This window comes from Neovison vison, chromosome 2 (assembly GCF_020171115.1).
Source record: "Neovison vison isolate M4711 chromosome 2, ASM_NN_V1, whole genome shotgun sequence".
Taxonomy (NCBI): Eukaryota; Metazoa; Chordata; class Mammalia; order Carnivora; family Mustelidae; genus Neogale; species Neogale vison.
Genome location: NC_058092.1, coordinates 205,205,236 through 205,228,811, shown reverse-complemented (window position 1 = coordinate 205,228,811; position 23,576 = coordinate 205,205,236). Strand labels below are relative to the sequence as shown.

The following is a 23,576-nucleotide window of genomic DNA, read 5'->3' as shown; positions in this document are numbered from 1 at the left end:
AATTGATTACAGATTAGTATTTAATCTTATAGCAGCTAACAAAAAATGATACATGTTTTTGTGAGAACTGAGCTGGTAAAAGCCAAAAATGAGACTTAATAGGTATGATTACTTAGACAGTAACATATTCATAGTATGCTGGGAATATAGGTTCTTCTGTGCTTACTCTTGGCTGGTTCTGAAGACACCTAAAAGATGAGTTAAGTAGGGGCACATGGGTGGCTCACTCGGTTAAGCATGACTCTTGATTTCAGCGTGGGTCACAGTCTCAGGCTGTGAGATGGAGCCCTGTGTCAGGCTCTGAAATCAGCATGGGGTCTGCTTGAGATTCTCTCTCTGCCCCTCCCCCCAACTCATGCTCTCACAGGATTTCTCTCTCTCAAATAAACAAACAAAATCTTAAAAAACAAAGGTAAATTAAATAGGCTATAATGTTTTATGAGGTAAGTATCATGACTAACTCAGGAAGGAGTTAAGAGCCTGATAAATAATCAACAATTTTGGGGCACCTGGGTGGCTTAGTGGGTTAAAGCCTCTGCCTTCGGCTCAGCTCATGATCTCAGGGTCCTGGGATTGAGCCCCACATCGGGCTCTCTGCTCAGCGGGGAACCTGCTTCCTCCTCTCTCTTTGCCTGCCTGTCTACTTATAATCTCTGTTAATCAAATAAATACATAAAATCTTTAAAAAAAACAACAATTTTAGAATACTTACATTTTTGTTTTAATAAAGGATAGCTGTTTCTCAATTAAAAATACTGATGCACTAAAGAAAGAAAATATGCTTGTATTTATTTCTGAAATGATACAGAAATGTCTGCAAATCAAATCACAAGGTAAATGCATCTGGTATGTGTCTAAATTTGAAATTAAATTCATATTTGAATACCTTTGAGAAGTAACTGATTTGTAATTTTTTCCCCATATAAATCTGGATTTTCACATTGTCAGATTTGACCAAGAGTTTTTGTTATTCCCGAAGCTGATTGAGTGTTTCTTTCTTGCCCTCTCAGGATCTATTGAATGGACTCTCACAAATACCCTGAAGTAACTTCTTGAATTAATAGTGGTTCACCTATATGATTACCAGATTCAATTCATGATCCTTGACTGTGTCCAAAACCCAGATATTAAAGAACACTTTTTTTTTTAAAGATTTTATTTATTTGACAGACAGTGAGAGATCACAAGTAGGCAGAGAGGCAGGCAGAGAGGGGAGGAAGCAGGCTCCGTGCGGAGCAGAGAGCCCACACGGGGCTCGATCCCAGGACCCTGGGATCATGATCTGAGCCAAAGGCAGAGGCTTTAACCCACTGAGCCACTCAGGCGCCCCCTAAAGAACACGTTTGAGATAACTGGGGTAATTTAATTTAAATGTGGACTGCATTTTAGAGAGTACTATAAGAAAAAACATTAAATTTGTCTGGTGTGATACCGTGTTATGGTTATGTAGGAATAGATTATTGAGAAATATATGCTGAAGCAATTCGAGGTTAAGTGTCATGATGTCTTCCATTTACTAAAAGAAATAATTATGCACACACTCACACCCACAGGGAGAAAAAGCAAAAAGCAAATGTCGCATAAAATTAACAACTGGTGAATCTCGGTGAAAGGTATATGAGTTCTCATTAACTTTTCTATGGCTTGAAATTTTTAAAAATTAAATGCTGGGGAAAAAAAGGTTCACCTCCCAGTATCTCCTTACTTCCTTTAAGAAAATAAAATGACCAAATGATTACTTATTTTTCTGTTATAGTTACAAAATAAATCTGAAAACATAAACCACTGCCCCAAATGTACAAAATGACCTTTACAAAATGCAAAGCTACATAGTCTGAAATATAGATAACATGTGTTAAAATTTGACATTTGTATACACACATATATAAAAATATTTAGTAACATTTCTTTGTGGAAGAATTATCTTGATCAAATAATGATTTAAACTGTTCAGGTTTAAATCAAATCTAAATTATTTCTGTCTATAATTTCTACATAATTGTCAGACCATTTTCTAAATGGGACTACTGTTATGTTTCAGAAATTATATTTGAAAATACTTTTATTTATTTATTTTCAAGATTTTATTTATGAGAGAGAGAGATAGGGACATAGAGAGAGAGAACAAGCAGGGGGAGAGGCAGAGGGAGAGGGAGAAGAAGGCTCCCTACTGAGCAGAGAACCTAACATGGGGCTCTGTCCCAGGACCCAGAGATCATGATCTGAGCCAAAGGCAGACACTAACCATCTGAGCCATCCAGGTGCCCCAATTTGAAAATACTGTAAAACTCAAGGCAATTCATAAATATTAAAATTCCTGGTGATAGGCGAGCCCTATTTTTTCCATTTTATAGCAATACTATAACAATTTCCAAGTTCTTGTCCCATGCACTACTATTTTAATGTAGCACATAGCTCTGGGTATTGAAGTTGTTGTGGTTGAGATCACAGGCTGTTCGCCAGACTGCTTAGGTTCTAATCCTGACTCAGGCACTTACTGTGTTAATTGGGGCAATTTCTTTAACTATTCTGTAAATTGTTTCCTTCATTGTGAAATGAAAATAATCATATTACATATTTCATAAAATTGCAGTGAAGATTCAATGAGAAATACACAGAAGATTGTTAGAAAGGAGCCTAGCCCTTAATAATGAACAGTAAACTTTAGATCTCGTTGTTGTTATAAAAAAATCCAAAATAAAACAAGATTTTTGGGTAAAGACCACATGCTCCTTTGATAGATAAATCACACTGAACTATCATTTAATCTGTCTCAGGCACACTTCTGAGGGGCACGGTTGGAAAGCGGTGAGAGTGGACTCTTATGGACTCTTGTGCTTATGGGAGTGGACTCAGACCCGGGCGGGGTTAGGCCATTGGGCTTCCTCCTCTCAGGAGCTCTCCCACACTCTAAATCTCTCTTCATTTTCAGTGAACTATGGGTTCAACCAAAATCACACAATTTAAGGAAAATGCAAATTCATTACTGTAATGACAAATTAGGAAAAATACTGTTAAAAATCATATCAAACTATACAGTATGATTTCAGTTGTTTCAAAAAGATGACCAGAAAAATAAAGATGGCAAAACGTTAACATGTTTACTTTTTTTTTATAATACTAGCAGTGACTTTTCTAGGTTTTCTGTAATAACCATGAATTTCTTTAAAAATCAGAGCAATGTTATTTAAAAATATGGGGTATGTTTAACATTTAATAATTTTTTTAAAGATTTATTTATTTATTTATTTGAGAGAGTGCACGCATGAATGGGAGGTGGGCAGAGGGAGAGAATCTCAAGGAGATCCTCACTGGTATGGAGCCCAGTGTGGGGCTGGATCCCATGAACTGCGCCGAAACCAAGAGTCAGATGCTCAACTGCCAGAGCCACCCAGGTATCCCCTAACATTTAATAATTTTGATATTATTTTTAAATGGGGCTTAATATAAACATTTGAATTATAATTTAATGTTATTCCTTTGGCTTTAGTAGAAGCTATTATTTAAGTTATACGCTACTTAAATAATACCAATTTAGATAATATGGACTTTTCAAAGTATATTGTTGTATTCTGCATATCCAGGGATATTCTAATATTATCAGTTACATTGCCGTCATTCCTTATATAATGATTCAAGATTTAGTTCCAGGAAAAAAATATTTCAGTAGCCAAACTTACATTTCCTTATATTAGAAAGAAGAAAGATTTTGCTCTAGCTACCAAGAAATCCAAAGCTAAATTTAATGTCCATAGATTTAATTCTAGGTTACTAATGTAACTACCCATCCCATTTTTATAACATACATATATCTGTACATAACAACTTATATATAATTTTAAAGGATTCACAGATCCTGTGAGGCCTACATATAGACCCTCCTGAGAAGTCAGAAATCTCATTAAAAAGCTTTGTCATAAGTGCTTTTTTTTTTTTGCCATGAATATTTTATAATTTCAGATCTCTGTTTTTAAAACAACTAAGATCTTTTCTGAGAGTAAAATGCACGCATATATTAAAGATGTATGGGATGTAGAAATTAATATCTATATTGATTAGCTAAATATTAGTTAAAATTACCCTTTCCATTCTTGTAATAGGCTGTTAATGATTCCCTTCAATACTGTCTTCTGAATGTCTTGAGGCTATAGGGAAAAGAAAACCATAAAATAATTAGGATTAGGTGCTTAGGTCACTTTTATATGTTAATTATATTTATAGATGTGTTTCAATAGTGAAATCAGACTCGCTGACTGAGGACTGCCACTTATGGTGGTATCATTTTCACATCTGAGAGGGCTAGAGCACCAATGACAAAGATTACAATTAGAATGCCCCCGGAATGCGCCGTGCATACAAACCACACAAACTTATATGGTGGCCCTTTGATGACCACCATCAGTTTTATATAACTGAAAAAAATTTCCTTTCCCTGGATTGGCAGGATAAAATCATGAACACACGTCAGAGAGTAGCATGTTTAACAATATAAAATGACTGCATATATTAAATATACTTATTACTACTTTAACAAGTTATAATTAGCAGGTAGATCCATAATTCATTATTAAGTACAATGAAATTAAGTACATTAAGTACAATGAAATTCATTACTGGATTTGGAAAGGATATAAAGTAACATTCCTATATAGTTTAACAATTCAATTACTTAAAAAAAATCTTATTTCCATTTTAGAGAGTTTTCCCCTTATGTTGTAGATTTAATTTTTTAGTGTCTATAAAACACTGACATCATTCCAAGTCAAAAGACGTCAGACAAATGTCCTAGGAGTGGAACATTTTGGGTCACAGTATATGTATATGCTTAGTATTAGTAAATAATGCCAGCAATTTTCCAAAGCAGTTGTACTAGTTTATACTTACCTCATTAGGGTATGAAAGTTCCAGTTGCTCCACAATATTGCCAATTCAGTACTTAAAAACTTTTTACTCCTTTTGAACAGATGTGTAATGTTACTTACATTTCTCTCATGACAATTATTATTAGGTACCTTTTCATGTATTTAAGAGTAAAGTACCGAGATTAGGAAAAAGACAAAGATATTTGCTATTTCTCCTTTTATTTAGAATTTTACAAGAGGTCCTAGCCTGAGCAATAAGGCAAATACTTACATCTATCCATCCATACATGCAAGATAAAAGGACCGAAGAGGTGAAAAGTCTCATTTTTCACAAACGACAGGACTGTCTATATAGAAAATCCAAATAAATCTATTGATGCACTATTAGAATTAATGGGTGAATTTGGCAGGGTAAATAAAGATAAATATATGAGAGTATTTCTATATACTAGTAATTAGAAAATGAAAACCACAATAGCATCAAAAAATCAAGTACTAGTACTAAATGTAACAAGATATGTGTAAGACATTTATCCAGAAAACTACTAAGTATCACCAAGAAAAACTAAAGAAGATCTAAGTAATTGGAGGGATATACCATGCTTATGAATTAAAAAAAAAAAGTCAACTCCTCACAAATTCATCTATAGCACTAGTGGTTCTCAAAATGTGGTCCCTGGACACTTGTTAGAAACACAAATGCTTGGGCTCTACCCCAGACCTACTGAATCTGAAACTCTGTATTCTAAGAAGCCCTTCCTGTGATTCTGATACATAGTAAAAATTTGAGAACCACTATAGATTCAGCACAATGCCAAAACAATCAAATAATTTCTCTCCCTCTGCTGCCTAAGTGAAGCATGATTTTATTTCAGTGAGCCATCCTAAAGGACTGGACAAAAAATATTTTATGCTTAATTCTCATTTAATTAAAAAAAATCTAACTTTCTGAGAATTCCAATTAAATTTACTATACAATTATGTAATTATAAGCTGATTATTACAATATTTGTGTGGCTGCTTTTGAAATACAAAAGAATCAAAGAATTATACTGTTTCCATCTGTTCATTATTAATACTTACAGTATTAAGTAAGGCATCATATACAGCATTCACAAATTTAGCATTAATCCCAGAATCTTCAATGGTATTAAAGGAGGCGGTGGCATCTTTCTGCAAATTCAGTTAATGATTTAAGTGTATATAACATTAAAAGACTGTTCTTAGTAATTTTGAACCATAACTATTCTTTCATAATTTCTAATATTTTTAGTAGGGTGATGAAAAAGAACTTTTGGGCAAAGTTGGTAGAAATAAAAATGAATGTATAAGAATTATTTTAATCACACTGTTTTTTGTATTTATTTATTTTTATTATCATGTTCAACTAGCCAGAATAATCACTTTGTTTTTAAAACTGAAAGGAGTCAAACATCATCATTAGTACAAATGCAAACAATCTTCAAATGCAAACACTTTAAGTGTTACCTAAGTAACACTTATTTGTGATATGTATACTTTCTGAAATTAATATATATATGTTTAAACAGCTACTTAAGTCAATAACATGTAGAAAAAGAGCTAAGTTATTGTATTCTTTTAGGAAAATTTAAAACTAATAGTGAAAAATATGTTTTATGTGTTCTTACCTTAAATGCAGCATTTAGTTCTGGGAAAGAATCAAATGTTGCTAGATAAAAATCATGTACTGCTTTCCAATCTCCCGATGACTTAACTTTTTCTATATCTTCCCTAAAATGAAAACAAACGTTAATTGTAGCAAGTAGAAATATTATTCAGATAAAATAGCATTACTTCTTTAAAAATAAATGTCACCAAACATGTAATTTGAAATACTGAAGCTGAATACAATATGTTCCAGTTAATAGAAATATAGTTTATGAACCTATAATTCTTAAATGGATCACGATATTAATTCAGCTTTCCATTTGCCTGCTTTTTAAAAAAGTCATTCTTGACATGCTCCTTACAATTAACATTTTCTTTCCCTTACTAGCCAAATTTGAGAGATTTTTACATTCTCTGTCTCTACTTTCTCATTAACACTTAGTCCTTCAAGTATTCATTTTCAGTAGTGACATATCTTTAATGATTTATGTGTCACATAGTAGAGGAAATCATATTTTTAAAAAGGGAAACATTTTATTATTTTATCACCATCTTTATCTCCTTTTGTCTGTTTTAATTCATATTCTCTTATTTAGTGCTTCTTTTGCTGCAACATTATCCACCCCTTACCTGTTATTTATACATTTGTTTTCACCTTGAACTTGAGACATCTAGTCTTAGGTCTTCACTCTTGACCAATGCCTTATAAAGAGCCACAAGTTCAATCACTTTCTCACACAAAAATATTATAGAGTACTGGCATGCAGATAACTGTATGTCTTCCCATAACAGTGAGCTGAAACTTACTGGAAGTCTTTCATAGTTTTGGGCTGGTTAGGAAGGACAGATTCTGGAAGAACTGGGGCCTTCATTTCAGGTGGTAATGCATCTATAGAAACACGCTGTTTTTGTCTAACATCAAGGCAAATCGGTGGTAGGTCTCTCACTGTGAAGTATAAAAAAGCATTCAATATAATTAATAGTAAAAATTTTAAAATGTCAGGCTTACTCAACATGAAGAGAAAACAAGGGAGTTATTTTGTATTGCATTCACCTTGAAATCATACAACAGAAAACCTACCACAGTAAATGGCACGGACTGAAGGCTCTATTGCCACCAGCCCCTTCTAACCCCAACTTCACCCACAACATATATTGGGCTGTATCTTAAATTATAAGTTATCCACAGATGTAATATAAAGTTTCTTTCTTTTCTTTCTTTCCTGATAGTTGTCTTCCAGGAAGTATTTCAGAGAGACTCAAAGTTTTTAGTGTTTATTACCTTTCTGAATATATGCAAACTGTTTATTTACATCCTCTGTAATTTATTATAGTTTTAGTTTTTAAAAATTATTCATGAAATTTTTCTATTTTTTCCCTTTTTGCAAATATTTGCCAGTTCACTGCCTTTTTGTTGCATTTCATAATCTTTTAACTATAAAACAAAACAAATACAGAAAAATCTTATAAAAGGAATATATGGCTTAATGAATTATTATAAGATAAAGACCTCTGTAACCATTAACCAGTTGAGGAATAGACTCTTACCAAGTCCTTCCTTGCTCCAGTTACCCAGATGTTAGACCCTGCCTATTTCAATTTCAATTTCTCTCAAATTTTTAGCTCCTTTTTCATTTCTTCTAAAATGTTAAACATTTCCTTCTTTTCATCTTCTAGTTCTTTTGAGTCATTATTCAGTATGTACGTTTGCTTTTGTGCTCCTTCTGTTTTATTTCTAAAATTTTAAAAAATATTTCTAATTATTCCCTTGCAACTCCAATTTTTTTCACTATATAATGTCCCTGTTTCTCTTTCCAGTAATTTCTTTAAGTCTACTTTATCTGATATTAATAATAGCCACTACTATGTATCTTTTCCCATTGTTTTACTTTCAATCTACCTATACTGTTAAATTTGAGTTTCTTGTAGATAGTATATAGTTAGGTCATTTTTTAATCTACCCTGCCAATCTTTTTTAATTGATATATTTCAGACCATTTATATTTAATGTAATTATTGATCCATTAGGGATTAAGATTGTCATTTTATTTTTTGTTTTCTATTTTTTAATTTTTCCTATCTTCTTCTGAGTTACTTGAACATTTTTAGAATTCCATTTTGATTCATCTGTGGTGTTTCTGAAAAGTTGCTCTAAATATATACACATAACTTATCATAGTCTACTGGTGTTATCATTTTATCAGTTGGAGTGAAGTATAGAAATTGTACCTTTTGTATCTCTTCACAGTTCTCGGTTTATGATTATTTTATTCTATAAGGTAAGGTATTGTATTTCTCTGGCTGGTTTTCAGAGGTTTAATTATCATATGTCTTGATATATATTTCTCTGGGTTTATCCTGTATGTGGTTTGCTCAGTTTCTTGAACCTGTAGATTTATGTCTCTTGCTAAATACAGGAAGCTTTCAGTCATTTCTGAGTACTTTTTCAGCCTACCCTCTTTCTCCTGTCTTTCCAAGACACAATGACAACGTAACCTCTTTTGTTACAGTCCCACAGGTCTCTGAGATAATTCAAGTTTTCTTTTGAGTCTATTTTCTGTCTATTGCTCAAACTGGGTAATTTCTATTGTACTACATTCCAGCTCATTTTTAAAAAAAAAATTTCGAAGATTTTATTAATTTATTTGACAGAGAGAGACACATCGAGAGAGAGGGAACACAAGCAGGGGGAGTGGGAGAGGGAGTAGCAGGATTCCTGCTGAGCAGGGAGACCAATGTGGGGCTCCCTCCCAGGACCCTGGGATCATGAACAGACCTGAAGGCAGCCGCATAACAACTGAGCCACCCAGGTGCTCCAAATTTCAGCTCATTTATTTCTGTCTCCTCATTCTGCTGTTGAGCCTATCCACTAGGCATTTTATTTGGCCATTGTATTTTCTCAATTATTAATACTTCCAAACCAATAGAATAGGTGAATATTTTATATATTCTAAATTCTACAATGTCAAATGTACATACATAGAATTTAATTCTACTCTTATGTAATCAGGATTTTCACTAAGCAAACTTAACTATATCAATCATCAAAGTAGGAACATAGCTATAAGGTCTTTTCTTCCTCATCCACTCTCCCCATCAAACTATCACTAACTTCAATAAACTAAGATAAATTTCATTAGTGTTAGGGTATATTTTACAGTAAATTATCTTTCATATTAGAAGATCCTACAGAGATGCCAATTTCTTATAATTAACAGCAATGATTTTTGAACTTTACTGTATATCAGAAGCACCTGTAGAGCTTGTTAAAACACAGATTACTAGGCCTATCCCCAAAGTTTGTGATTCAGTAGGTCTGTGGTGGGGCCCAACAATCTGTATATCTAACATGTTACCAGATGATGTTGATGTTGCCAGTCTGAGGGTCACACTGAGAAACACTGTTTAGTATTAGGAGAGGACAATGGTGCTGAAAGTATAAAACATTAAATTTCTTTAATTCACTGCTATAACTGATTTTTACACCCTTTAATTAAAGATGGAAATATCCCATTTCTAGTCATTTTTACTTTAATTACCTATTGGACAGAGGTTCCATTCATTAGCAAGTAAAATTAGATGTCTCTACATATGGTTTCTTATTATGTTTGGAAATCTTTAAAGAAATGGGCATCTCAGCAGCAAAGCAGCAGATGATAGTCTCCTGTCTCCAACAGTAGCCCTGTTACTATTGTCTTGAGGCTCCTCTACAGTCTCTCTTCCTCTTCACCAGGCTTACCCTTTCCTATCCCTTCCCACACACCTTTCCCAACCTGGCTATAAACACCCACTATTAGATACACACAGACTCATTCAAATATAAATTAACTTATTCACTCACAGAGCATATATACACATTTTTATACCCACTCATTTTTATTAATACCATGCTGAGGTGGAAGAAGAGTGAATTTTAGTTAGTAGAACTGGATTTTGGCAAAGCCTGAGAGTGGGAAGATCTTATGTAAGAGAAATAGTAATGCTAAGGCCAAGAGGATTATAGGGTGAGATTAGAACCAGAGGCCCAGAAAGGATTTATTTTTAGATCACAAGGTAACTTGGGACTGAAAAGTAACACAGAATGTTAACATACTATGTAAATGGAACTTGAGTCAGAAAGAAAGGCAGATCCTTTGCTTACATTAGTGAATGAAAGCCAAACTACAGGATGTGACATTCAGCTATTAAGAAAGGAAGAACAACAGCTCACAGCTGCTCTCATGTCCCTAAATATCAAGGCATTGTTTCCAGAGACAGACTTTCAGTCTGTTCTCACAGATGGTTATTAAAATCTAATTCAAAAGAGAAAATCAATAAATGTGGTGATGAGAGATTAATTAAATCGCAAATGGATATTATAAATAGTCAATTCTTTGTTCTATCACATGCAGGTTTTTCTGTAATATAGAATACCATAAATATACTGAAAAAAGCCAAAATATATTTACCAGTGAAAACCTGTCATTTTGGTTTCATTCAGCCAATACTTGGGAACACTGTGCTAAACTGATAAGCAGTAATCAGTTTCCCTTGCTTTTAATATAGTGCTGCCAATTTTAGTTGGTTGCTTAGAAACATTAAGTAAAACTTGCACTTGAAACTAGTGCAAGAAGAATAAGGGTTCTGGTGGGGGCTGGAAGTACATTGAAAAAAACTGTGAAGATCATAATACAACTATGTAGAATGGTGTGAGATTATCAGCCAAATCTGCCAGCTTACTCATTGTTTTCAAGAAGCTATCATAAGCTGACTCTGGTTGGAAACTAGTAATATGTGGTTTTCCACAACTGTAGCCACCAAAATTAAGACTGACATTTTAAATAGGCCGCATGATTAGGACACTGAAGGTTGTTCCTGGCTATCTAGCACAGATGGCAGTGACAGCATCAAAGGTAAACAGGAGTCTCTGTGGAGGTTGGGTGTTCAGTGGGAGGACCCTGGGCCTATTCCTTGTCCCTCTACTGCTGGAAAGGAATTACTGTTTTAAAAGGTTTGCTGCTGGTGATACACTGTTGCCAAATGCTCTACTCTAAGCTTCATCATGAGTAATTTGTAATTAAGTAAATAACAGATAGGTAACAACAACAACAACAACAACAAAAAGCACCAGCCTTGGACCTAGGGAGCTTGGTCTTATAGTTGGTTCCTGTTGTTGGCTCAGTTACTAACATTCATAACTTTAGACATGTCACTGAAACTCCTTAAACCTCAATTTTGACATTCTAAAATAAAAGAGGTAACCTTAGTCAGTTGTTCCCGAAGTTCCAAAGAATTTCAAGGGCCACCTCATGGGACTGGTGCTGGTGGACGGGTTTACTCAAAGAAGCTCAGTTTTCTCTGCTTAATATAATGACACTCTAAGAAAAAAAATTTACTATTCAAAAAAGTATTTTGCTATGAAAATAAAAAATAAAAATAGGCTTGAAAATCACTAGTTTAATAATTTCTAACTTCCATCTCTACAACTATTTAAGAACAAAATGGATAGGACTTAAAAACCAAACAAAAAGTTAAAAAAAAATTCCAAGAGTGAACTATATGGGGAGGTCTAATCAAGAAATTGAAGCAGCATGGAAGCTCACCATGCGTATGTCATCGAAACACCTGATTTTAGTTATGACTTCCTGTCCTACAACAGGATAGAAGAGAAAGTTCTAAAATAAGAGTCAAAAGATCTGGATTCTCTTTCAGAATTTTACATTCACATGATGCGGTTGTTTTAAAATAAGTCCATAAATTCTTTTATATTCCTTCATGAAAAGATGGAGTCTAATTATTCTCCTTTGGAATACGGGCCAGCCCTAGTGGATCCCCACTAATGAAAAATTGTGACAGAGTGATGTTATAGGATTAGGTCACAAAAGGCAATACAACTTTTGCTTGGGTGTCTCTTTTTGGGGTGCTCGGCCTTGGAATCCAGTCATCATGCTGTGAGGAAGCCAAGCAGTCCATGAAAAGGCCAGGAGCAGGTGTTCCAGCTAGAACCTATTTAAAGTCCAAGCCTCAAGCCAGCATCAATCACCAGCGTATGAATGAACAAGACTTCAAGGGATTCCAATTTTGTGGAAACCAAAGCAAATAAACAAGAGCAGCCTGGAAGAGTCAGAAATCATGCAGGAAAGGGGAAAAAAATGTAAAAACCTATCACTAGCATTTCAGTGAAAATACCATCTTCCAGTAATTTGCCAAAATCATCAACTCATAGGGGAAGGGGAAAGGCACCCACTGTATGTTCTCTGGGCCTTTTAGAAAATAGGCAGGTGTTCCTTTGGCCACATAAATGCCAATCTACAAAAAAGATGATATTGTTGCCATCAAGGAAACGGGCACTGTTCAAAAAGGAATGCCCCACAGATGTTATGATGGCAAAACTGGGAGAGTCTACAGTGTTACCCAGCTTGCTGTTGGCATTGTTGTAAAGAACCAAGTTAAAGGCAAGATTCTTGCCAAGAGAATTAATGTATATATTGAGCATATTAAGCACTCAAAGAGCTGATATAGCTTCTTGAAGCTCATGAAGGAAAATGATCAGAGAGAGAAGGACGCCGAAAGAAAGGTACTTGGGTCCAACTGAAGTGCCAGACTGTTCCTCTCAGCAAAGAACATTTTGTAAGAACCAGTGGAAAGGAGCCTGAGCTGCTGGAACCCATTCCCTATGAATTTACAGCATGATAAGCATAAAACAACAACAATACCCCCAAAACCCTCAAGTCTAAAATACATGCATACATACATAAAAATAAAACCCATCACTAATTTAGTTAGAGGGATAAAAGATAGTACAGCCAGGAAATAAGAGGGTTCTATCAATAAAGAGATATTCAGAGAGGGGAAAAAAGAATTCTTGTTCATTAAAACCATATTAGCAGAAACAAAATACTTAATAGAAGGGTTTCGAGGAAATGCCCAAAAATATATAGCAAAAGGACAATGAAAGGGAAAGCAAAAGTGAAAAAAAAATAAGAAAACTAGACATTCAGGGGCGCCTGGGTGGCTCAGTGGGTTAAAGCCTCTGCCTTCAGCTCAGGTCATGATCTCAGGGTCCTGGGATGGAGCCCCGCATCCGGCTCTCTGCTCAGCGGGGAGCCTGCTTCCCCCTTCCCTCTCTGCCTGCCTGTCTGCCTACTTGTGATCTCTGTCAAATAAATAAATAAATAAATCTTAAAAAAAAAAGAAAAAAAGAAAACTAGACATTCAGAAGGTCTGGCTTTTGAATAATAGGAGATTCAGAAAGAAAGGATAAAAGAAACAGATGGGAGGAAACCATCAATAAAAAGTTTCTAGGAAATTCCTTGAAATTCAAGGACATGAATTCCTAGATGAAAAGGGCCTATGAAACATGTAGCAAAAGGGTGGAAACTAGACCCACACCAAGCACCGCTCTGTACAATTTCAGAAGGTCTGAGTCAAAGAGATGGTTCTACAAGCTTCCAGAGAGACAGATACCTTATACAAAGGACAGGAAGGTGAGGGCAATACTCTGCACACACTAGAACAGAAGCCTAAGAGTGAGTAATTTTGATGCCTGCCGTCACCAAGATCCTGACTACCTTTCTACCCTTCTTTTTTAACTGAAGTTAGAAGGAACAGGTGAGCCCAGCCCAGACTGTTCTCCATACTTCGGCTTGTCTAGCCAGTGGGGTGATGAATGTTCTCCATTTCTTGCTGTGCTATCTGAATCAGCTTAGTTCACCTCACTGCTTTACCCTGGGCTACTCCTGACAGCTGCAGAGTCATATTTCTGCCAGACATCTAATGCATATATAGTCCAACAAATCACAGCTCTGTCAGATATGCCAATAGTTGTCCTTTGTTTCCCAGGACTCACTCATGACCTTGGCTCACTGACTTCCCCAGGAAGAACTCACATTCCTGCGAAAGCTGAAGGCAGATCTGAATTCAGAGACTCTGTTCAGACCATCTTTTCACCTAATTGTGGCACTGTCCCTTACACATCCAAGGTTTGTGCTTGCCATTCTGTTTTTCAAAACCAGGCAGTATGTGTGTGTATATAATTACACATATAATTTAAGCAGCATATTGTTTATAGGAATGTATAAAGATAACAAAATTATTATTTTTTAAAAATCAAAGGAATAGGAGATACCTCTGGACAGAAAGGGCAATGCAAATGGGTGGGTTCACAGGAGCTTATAATGTTCTTTTTCTTAATTTTAGCACCAACTTCTTCTGCTTTCCATTTATTATTACTAAAACCATATATGACTGTTGATTACATTCCATATATGTGGTGTCAAATTTTTAAAAATTTGTGCAGTTACCCATGAAATAAGAGTAATAGAAACTCCTGCTCATCACAATCCCTTCCCTACAACGTAGCTGCCTATAATATCATCACTCACATTTACTGAATTTCATAAGGCATGGAACTGAATGTTTTTAAATGCTTTTTTTCATTTATCCTTACAACCCCATGAGGCAGCTTCTTTATTATGCTATTTTACAAAGGGAAAAAATGAGCACAGAGAGGTTAAATAAGTTTTCCAGGATCGTAAGTTATGGAGCCAGGATTCAAACCCATCCGGATAAGTTACAACACCCATGTTTTTTCCACTATCGAAAAATGCCAAACCTTCTACCATGTATAAAAACAAGTAGCAAAACTGAATCCTAAATTTACATGGAAGTAGGACCTGGCAAATTATGAAATGTCAAAACAAAACTCAACAAGGATCAAACAAAATCAATAGGTTTGAAAATAAACACTTTAAATCATAAAACTTTGGTGTAGAGGATATTTTACAACACATAATGCCCCAATTCCTCATTCTATAAATGAGCAAATGAAGGCTCATGAGGGCTAAGTGTAATGTCTAAGGTCACAATGACACTTGCTGGTGGTAATTAACTCAAATGTTCAGTTCTTATTTAATACCATAATTTACAGTGTGTGGGTGCCAGGCAGGAAATAAATGAGCTACAAACTGAAGGATGCCTCACTACATTGGTAGTGGCAGCAACTGAAACAAGAAGACCAGAGTGGATTAGTCATAACAGGTGGTGTTTACCTCATTGTCTATAGGGCGACTTTTCTGAACATTTGGCAAAAAATAAAATAGAAGGTGGGAGAGAGAAAGGAAGAAAGAGGGGGAAAAAACTGACTCACAGGACTTTAGCCACCAGAGCTAAATATATTGTAATATATTCATTAGTTTTGGGAGATGTACTTTTTACTAAGTTCAGTCATGTTTATGTTTGTAAAACTGTAACAAAAACATAGGTGAAATGTTCTTTTATGGGTCTAGTTATAAAAATATTCAAAAGTCCTTTTTCCAGAAGGTTACCTCTAGTGGAACAGACGCCTTATACTGGAGAATTTATTACAGAGATGGGTCTGACATACCAGGAGAGAAAACTGACCAGAAATCCAGAAAAACTGTCTCCCATACATTTCCTCATTCAGCAAACTATTTTCTGAGTAAAGATTCTATGTACCTACCATAGAGGCTGGATCCTGGAGATACACAAATGATTTAAAAATTCAAGGAGAATGTAGATGCATTTACTCTCAGACCCAACAATCCTACTTCCAGGAATATCTCAGAAAACACAAAAAGACCTATGTACAGATTCATTCACTGTGTCATTGTTTAGTAAAAGAATGGACACAATTCATTTCTTTTAATAGGATCTTTATTAAATAATTTATAATATATCCTATGAGTGACGTATAATTATAAAAAAGAATAAGGGAGCCCTTTATGTACTGATATAGAAAAATATTCAGGGTACACTAAAAACAAGGTGCAGGGCAATGTATATGCAGTTACCTTTTCTTTAAGAAGAGATAGGAAATGAGAATGTATGTACATTTATTTTTGCTTTCCTCTGGATAAAGAAACACAAGAAAGAATATAGTAAGACAGCAGGGAAGAAATAAAAATGAGACATCTGAAACATACTATTTATAGTTTTGATTCTTTGAGACACACAAATGTTACCTATTCAAAAAATTAACTTCAATATAAAAAAATAAAAAGAAGAGCGCTTGCCCTCTTTAAAACAGAAGCTTAAGAATTTACTCCAGACTAGTAAAGAGACAGATAAGTGAACAGATAAATGCAGCAGGGTACTCTAAGTTCTCAGTAGATATTCTTCTCCTGCTGGCACAGTTAGGAAAGTCAAGTCTAAGGTACTCACTCTGACTCAGAGAAGGATTTTGGAGATTCTAAAATCAGTTCATTCTCCACAGAAACCTGGAGATGGGGTCATTTGAGGCTGTGGAGATAATTCTTCTAGGGTAAGATTCTTTTTTTTTTTTTTTAGGGTAAGATTCTTAAAGCAGCTATTTCAAGTCTTTTTCTCTCCCCAGATGGCAAGTCCTGTGCTGGGTTTCTTCTAACAGCTTGTTTCTCTGTCTGCCTCTGAAGTTGCTCTTGGAGGAACTGTGAAAACTCTGTGGTACTTTACCTGTGTAGAAATCATAGGACACCACCACACACTGATCCAATCACCCATTTGAGCTAAAGACCACTTTGTTTTTCCATGAGCTATTTCAGAGTGGCAAAGATCATGGGATGTATTTCTCCAGAATTAGGCAGAAAACTGCAGGGCTCACGATGTCCTATCAGGGCTCTTTTAGAGTAAACTCATGAAAGGCACTAAGCTGGGAAAGAAACAGTGCCCTCGAGATAAACCTCAGAATTCCTGTCCAGGCTTTTCTGAATTACGAAGAGTGCAAAGACATTATACAAGAGATGGGGAGAAACTGTTTCATCTCTTTTAAAGCTGTTCTGGGCTGTTTAAAGATGTTTTAAAGAAGTCTGACGGGGGGCATAATCACTTTAGAAAGAAGATACAAAAGAGTAAGAGAGAACATAGTGCTAATCCCCCTCCATCATTACTTACCATTTATATTGTTTCTCTGAAGATGTATCATCCCTAACAGCTGTTGTAGTAGGTAAAACTCCTACACTTCTCTGATCTCCAAAAGGACAGCCAACTCGACAGGCAGACCTAGTCATGTGATCTACAGGGAGGAAAGGCATCCCTCAGCTGTTAGGTAAACCCACGCTGGGCTTTTGCAGCTTCTCTAATACCACTTGAAGATCAGATGGGAAGACAAGCTGTTAGAGAATACCCAGCATAGGTCCTGCTACCAGAGAAGAGGGAGGAAACTGTAATAACTGCCAAGAATGATGCATCTTTGAGGAAACAATCTTACTGGCAAGTAAAAGAGGCTTTCCGAAAGATCAAAGAATTATAAACATGCTTACATTGGAAAGACTTAGTCTAACTTCCCATTCAGTAAAAGAATTCTTTATGCAGCAGCCCTGAGATAGGAACTCCAAGTCATACCGAATCCAGCAGACATCCAGACAGAACAGCTAGGAGAAGAAGTCAGCACTAGGAGTTCCAATAAAGGAAAAGAAGTCTGCTAAGAGGGCTATTCCTCTAGAGTGGTGTATACAAATACTCCAAGTTCAGGTTGGGGCTGAGTCTAGATTCCATAAGACCGGCACAGATGAGAGGGAAACAGACAAGTGGTGGGGACTCATTCAGAGTCAACACATCTACCTAATAGGAGGCAGGTAAGTTGTGAGCAAAGAAGTTGGTTCAGACATCAGGATTTCAGTATAGACAAAATGGACTAAAGGAACCAGTGTGGAACCAAAAGCTAGTGAATCTGAACAAAGAGTCCAAACAAAAAAAGTTAGAGCTATTCATGACTTTCTTTTTGACTATCATTCTCCATAGGAGTGATTTCAATGTTCTTAAGATTCTTAACACTGTTGTGGGCTGAACTGTGTCTGTGAAATAGATATGTTTGAACATATTTTGAAGTCCTAACTCCTATGACCTGTGAATGTGACCTTATTTGGCAATTTGCAGAGGCAAACAAATTAAGATGAAGACATACTGGATTAGGGTAGGTCCTAATTCAATGACTGGTATCCTTACAAAAAAAGGGAAACTTGGACACAGAAAGAATACAGGAGAAAATGCCATGTGAAGGGAGAGGCAAAGATTGGAGAGACACATATACAAGGCAAGGGACAGCAAGGATTGCTGGTAATTACCAGAGGCTAGGACAGAGGCATGGAACAGATTCTGAGAACCTTCAAAAAGAACCAACTCTACCAATGCCTGCATTTCAGATCTCTAGCCTCCAGAACCATGAGAGGAAAAAATTCTGTTGTTTTAAGCTATCAAGTGTGTGTTCTATGTTACAGCAGCAGGAAGAAACTGATACACCCTCCAAGGAGATTAGTGAATTCAAGGCAGGCAAGAAGAACTGAGTTTTCTACTTCCATTTCCTCTTCCTACTTCCTCTCTTCCCTCAATTCTGTAGTGTGAGTAATGAGAGCTCTTGTAACCTTGCTGTGCTGACATCCCAACCCCTACGCTTTGCATTTTTCTGTGGTTCTATCCTCATATCTCTTCTCTATTCTACTAGTTCATTTTATTATTCTATTTTCCTACTGCAGTCTTAGTCTCTCTCTCTGTATGAGATCCTTTCCTTGACCACACTGCTCTGCAAGACCCTGCTTTTCTTTCAGTACAAGCTAAGCTTCAGTTCAATCTGGGCAGTCTACATTGCCCCTATAGCCTTGCTATTAATCTGCCTCTTAACCTTCCACAGTTTGAATTCTCCTCATACCATCCTACTGAAACCGTTCTCTTAAAAGTCATCAATAAACACATTAAACAACAAATCCTTTGCTTTGTTGTCTCAGTGCTTACTCTTCTTGTTCTCATTTAGCAATGACACTATATCATCCTCTTTAAATTTTCTTTTCCCTTGATTTGTCTCCCCCCCCTTTTTTTAAAGATTTATTTATTTTAGAGAAAGAGAGAGAATGCATGCGTGCAAGTTGGGGGATAGATAGAGGGAGAGAGGCTCAAGTAGACTCCCCACTGAACCTGGAGCCTGACGCAGGGCTCGTCGTGGGGCTTGATCTCACAACCCATGAGATCATGACCTGAGCCGGAAACCAAGAGTTGGATGCTTAACTGACTGAGACACCCAGGTGCCCTGCTTTTTCTTGGATTTCTAAGTTACAGCCCAACGTTGTTCATTTCCCTCCTTCAGGACTCACTTTCTTTTCTTTCACCAGCTCTTCTTTTAATGAAGGTATTATCCCAAACTACCCTTGGCTCTCTTCCTTTTTCTATGTCTGCCATTTCATTAGCTAGGTAAGTTCACTCTGGGCAAGCCACTTAAAACTCTCTGTGGCTTAAGTTTCCTTACCTTTGAAATAGGAAAAGGATTCCAACCTTCAGTGGCTGGAAGGACTAAATGAATTCCCTTCCTATATGTACCACATTCAGAACCATGAGTGGCAGAGTAAGCACTGTATGAAGCTGCTGTTGTGGCTGCTGTCACTGCTTTGGCACATTCACTCTGAGAGCTATTTCCTCTGTCCTGGGTTGTCTCTCGTTTGACTCTATGCACTAGAGTTGACCCTTTAACAATGTGGGGGGTCAGGGGCACCAACCCCTCATGCAGTTGAAAACCCATATATAACTTTTGACTCCCCCAAAACTTAATTACTAATAACCTACTATTGACTAGAAGCCTTCCTGATGACATAAACTATTGGTTAACACATATTTTGTATGTTGTATGTAACAAAGTCTTAAAATAATAAGCTAGAGAAAACAAAATGTTAAGAAAATCACAAGGAAAATACATTCACTGTACTGTACAGTATTTACTGAAAAAAAATCTGCATATAAGCGGACTTATGCAGTTCAAACCTATGTCATTCAAGAGTCAACTAACTGGTCAACTATACTTCTAAGAATTATGCCGGACAAGGGAACTGCCTAGAGCCTGAGGGGATTACAAAGGCTTTATTCCTTCACGGAACAAACTGTCTGAGATTATAGTATTCAAATAATAATACATAAGACCAGGTGACTTGATAAAAGGTAATAACAAAAGAAAACCTAACTGGAAAGTCAAAGAAGGGAAGAACTATATCTGGTTGGAAAGAATCAGCAAAGGTTTAATAAAGAAGTAGCTTTGAAGGATAGATAAGGATGTGTCAGGTAGAAAAGAGGGAAGAGTGCATTCCAGGCAGTGGGAACAAGCTGGCAAAATCTCTGAGGTAAGGTATGAAGCATCCAAAAGAATAGCAAAAATGTAGTTATATGTAGGAGAAAAGTGGGAGCTAACATTGAAAAGCTGTCATATTTTTAACGTCCTTGAGTGTCAAGGTAAAAATTTTTTATTTAATTTTGGAAGCATTAGGGAGTATGAAGATGATGTAATTAGAGTTGTATGATTAATGTGATATGATTAATCAGGAAAGAGAAACAAGTCAATCAGGAATTTCCTCTATCTGTCAGATAGAGGAACAAGAGTTTTGTTGTCACAAAATGTGGACTGGATTTTGGTTCTAACACTTAACAGTGACCCCAGCCAACTAATTTACCCTCTCTCAGCCTGTTTCCATACTTATAACATGGTGTGATAAATAGAAACTAAAATGGCCCCCATGAGTCTCAGCTTTCTGGTGTTCTGTCAGGATTACATTATATTACATGACAAAAGGGACTGTGTAGATATAAATAACTGGTTGAGGTTAAAATAGGGAGATTATCAAGTAGGCAAAACCTAACGACATGAGACCTTTAGAAGCACAGAATTTTCTCCCACTGGCTGCAAAAGACAAAGTCAGAGAGACTGGAAACAGGAAAGGGATTCAACACGAGGGCTCCTGCTGCTGGCCTTCAAACAGGAAGCTACAGCACTCAGCGAGGTCTGTGGGAGGAGGTGGCAGACTGTGTAAATGGTCTGTTTAGGAGCTGAGAGCAGCCCCCGGCTGCTAGTCCGCAGGGATTGCCCGCAACCTGAAGAGGCTTGGAGGAGGATTCTTCCCACAGAGTCCAGCCCAGCCAACACCCTGTGAGACCCCGAGCAGAAAACCCAGCCACACTCACCAGGACCTATGACTTAAAGAGCCATCAGCTAATAAATGGGTGTTGCTTTTAAACCATTAGGTCTGTGGTAATTTGTTATATATAAATAGAAAACGAATGTAACAGGAATTCTAGTATCTATTCTATTTTATGTGATTGTTGCAAGGCTCAAATAAGGTAATGTATACACAAATAATACACAAATATAACTTATAGTTGTTATCCAGTTAACAAGTCTAAAATATGTATCATTTCTCTCAATTCCTCTCCCCATCAAATAGGCTCACTTTCTTTCTTTCTTTAATGGTACCGAAATTACAGCTTTGCTTTGTTTTGTTGTGGGTTGGGGGACTGACTAGTGGCTCCTTGGAGTGAGCCTGAGGTGAAAGAATATGTGTGTGTGTGTGTGTGTGTGTGTGCAAGCATGTGTGCACTGTGAGTGCAGAAGTAAGAGAAGAAAGAAGTCATCAAAGGCAAAGGTTGATAAATGAAATAAGGTAAATACTGACCTGCAAAAGTGCAGAATATGGGTCTAGCACGAGCATGGAGTGTCAAATGAAAATCTGTGTGAGAATAACTTACGCCACACACAGCTATGGACACAAGCAATTTACCAAAAACTATGTCCTTAAACATTTCTAGGTCTATTTTGTGTTGTTTGGGTATAGGGACATTTAAACCTTCACAGATTTTTTTTTGATACAGGTCAGGAGAACTTAAAATTAGGCAAGTAATGGATATTTCCTGTGACAAAACAATATAGAGTTGTATAAAGAAATAAAGCATATTTATAATATACAGCCAGTTCTACTTTCCTGAGGAAACCATTAAACTGACTGGTGGGCATCCTTCCATACCTCTTTATATGCTTGAAGAAGTATAAAATGTTTCCCTACTCTTAAAAACCTGGAGTCATCGTCTACCTATTATATGTAACTTGTGTTTTTCATTTTACAGTGTATTGTGGGCACTTCTAGACACTTTATACACATACCACATTTTTCTTAATAGAGGTGTAGTACTCCAAGCCACCCATTCATAAAAGTGCCAATTTTCACATTCCTTAGACAACATCACAGATATAAATCCTTTCATTCTCTGCAACTGCAGAGGAAAATGTTAACTTCTTATTGTAGCTTTTACTTCTTTAAATACAAGTGAGATCGAGCAACCTTTCACATGTGTAGTTATTGCTCACATTTCCTCTTTTGATTAGTCTGCTCAGATCCCTTGCCTTTTCTTCATTGGGATGTTCATTTTATTGTTTTATTAATAGTCTTTATGATCAAGGATATGTTTTTCACAGACTATGACATTTGTAGATGTTTATACTTTAGGATTTTAAAAAGTTCCCATGGAAGTTTTAAATTTTCTTATATACTCAAACTTGTCAATTTTTTGTTTTATGGCTTTTGGCATTATCATGCCAAGAGATTTTTTATATATATATAAACAACCTCTTGTGTTTTCTTCTAGTACTTCTGTAGTTTAAAAAAAATCCCAAGTTATTATTTTTAATAGGTTAATTAGTCATCCTAATTCCATTTTTGAATAATTGAATACCACTTATATACTACATTTTTTACTGATCTATTTGGCTGTCTTTGTGGCAGCACTGCAAATATAATAGCTTTATAATGTATGTACTACAGAGGAATGGGCTTCCTCATTACATTTGCTTGCATCTTCTTGGACACTGATTCTTATAGATCACATAGGCCATCATTGTCTTAAGATCCTACCCGCCCCCCACACAAAACTGCTGAAAAATGTATTAAATGTAGAGAGTAAACTGGGTATACCTGACACCTTCATATTTTTCCATCCCATGACCTTTTAGTCTTTTGATAAAGTTTTCATACAGGTTTAGCTCACTTTCTTTTAGGTTTATTTCTAAGTATTTCATTATTTTCCATCAAGTCTTCTAATTGATTATTCTTCAAATAAAGGAAATCTACTGAATTTTCATATATTTGTAAGGTGTCTGGCTGCCTAATCAAATTCTATTATTCACAAGCTTTGTATGTCATTCATACCTTACCCTAGGTAACAGTCACCTAAAAATAACAATTTTGCTCCTTTGTGTAAATATTTATACAGCTTATTTCTTTTTCATATTGTATTAATTAATTTCACCTACCAAAAAACTACTTTTTAATAGTTTGATAATACTTTTTCAGCCAAAATATAATGTGT

The 23,576-nt window shown here is 35.9% G+C and overlaps 1 protein-coding gene across 2 annotated transcripts in view; it reads right to left on the bottom strand.

The window, feature by feature from the left end:
* HECTD2 (HECT domain E3 ubiquitin protein ligase 2) overlaps positions 1 to 23,576 on the bottom strand; it is a 74,859-nt gene that overhangs the window by 30,785 nt on the left and 20,498 nt on the right. For both annotated transcript variants that reach the window (XM_044240092.1, XM_044240093.1), the window contains exons 3-6: positions 7,299 to 7,437; positions 6,512 to 6,614; positions 5,946 to 6,035; positions 4,081 to 4,145 (exon numbers count right to left, since the gene is read on the bottom strand). In XM_044240092.1, coding sequence (XP_044096027.1) covers positions 4,081 to 4,145; positions 5,946 to 6,035; positions 6,512 to 6,614; positions 7,299 to 7,437 — 397 coding nt within the window. The remainder of the gene's footprint in view (positions 1 to 4,080; positions 4,146 to 5,945; positions 6,036 to 6,511; positions 6,615 to 7,298; positions 7,438 to 23,576) is intronic.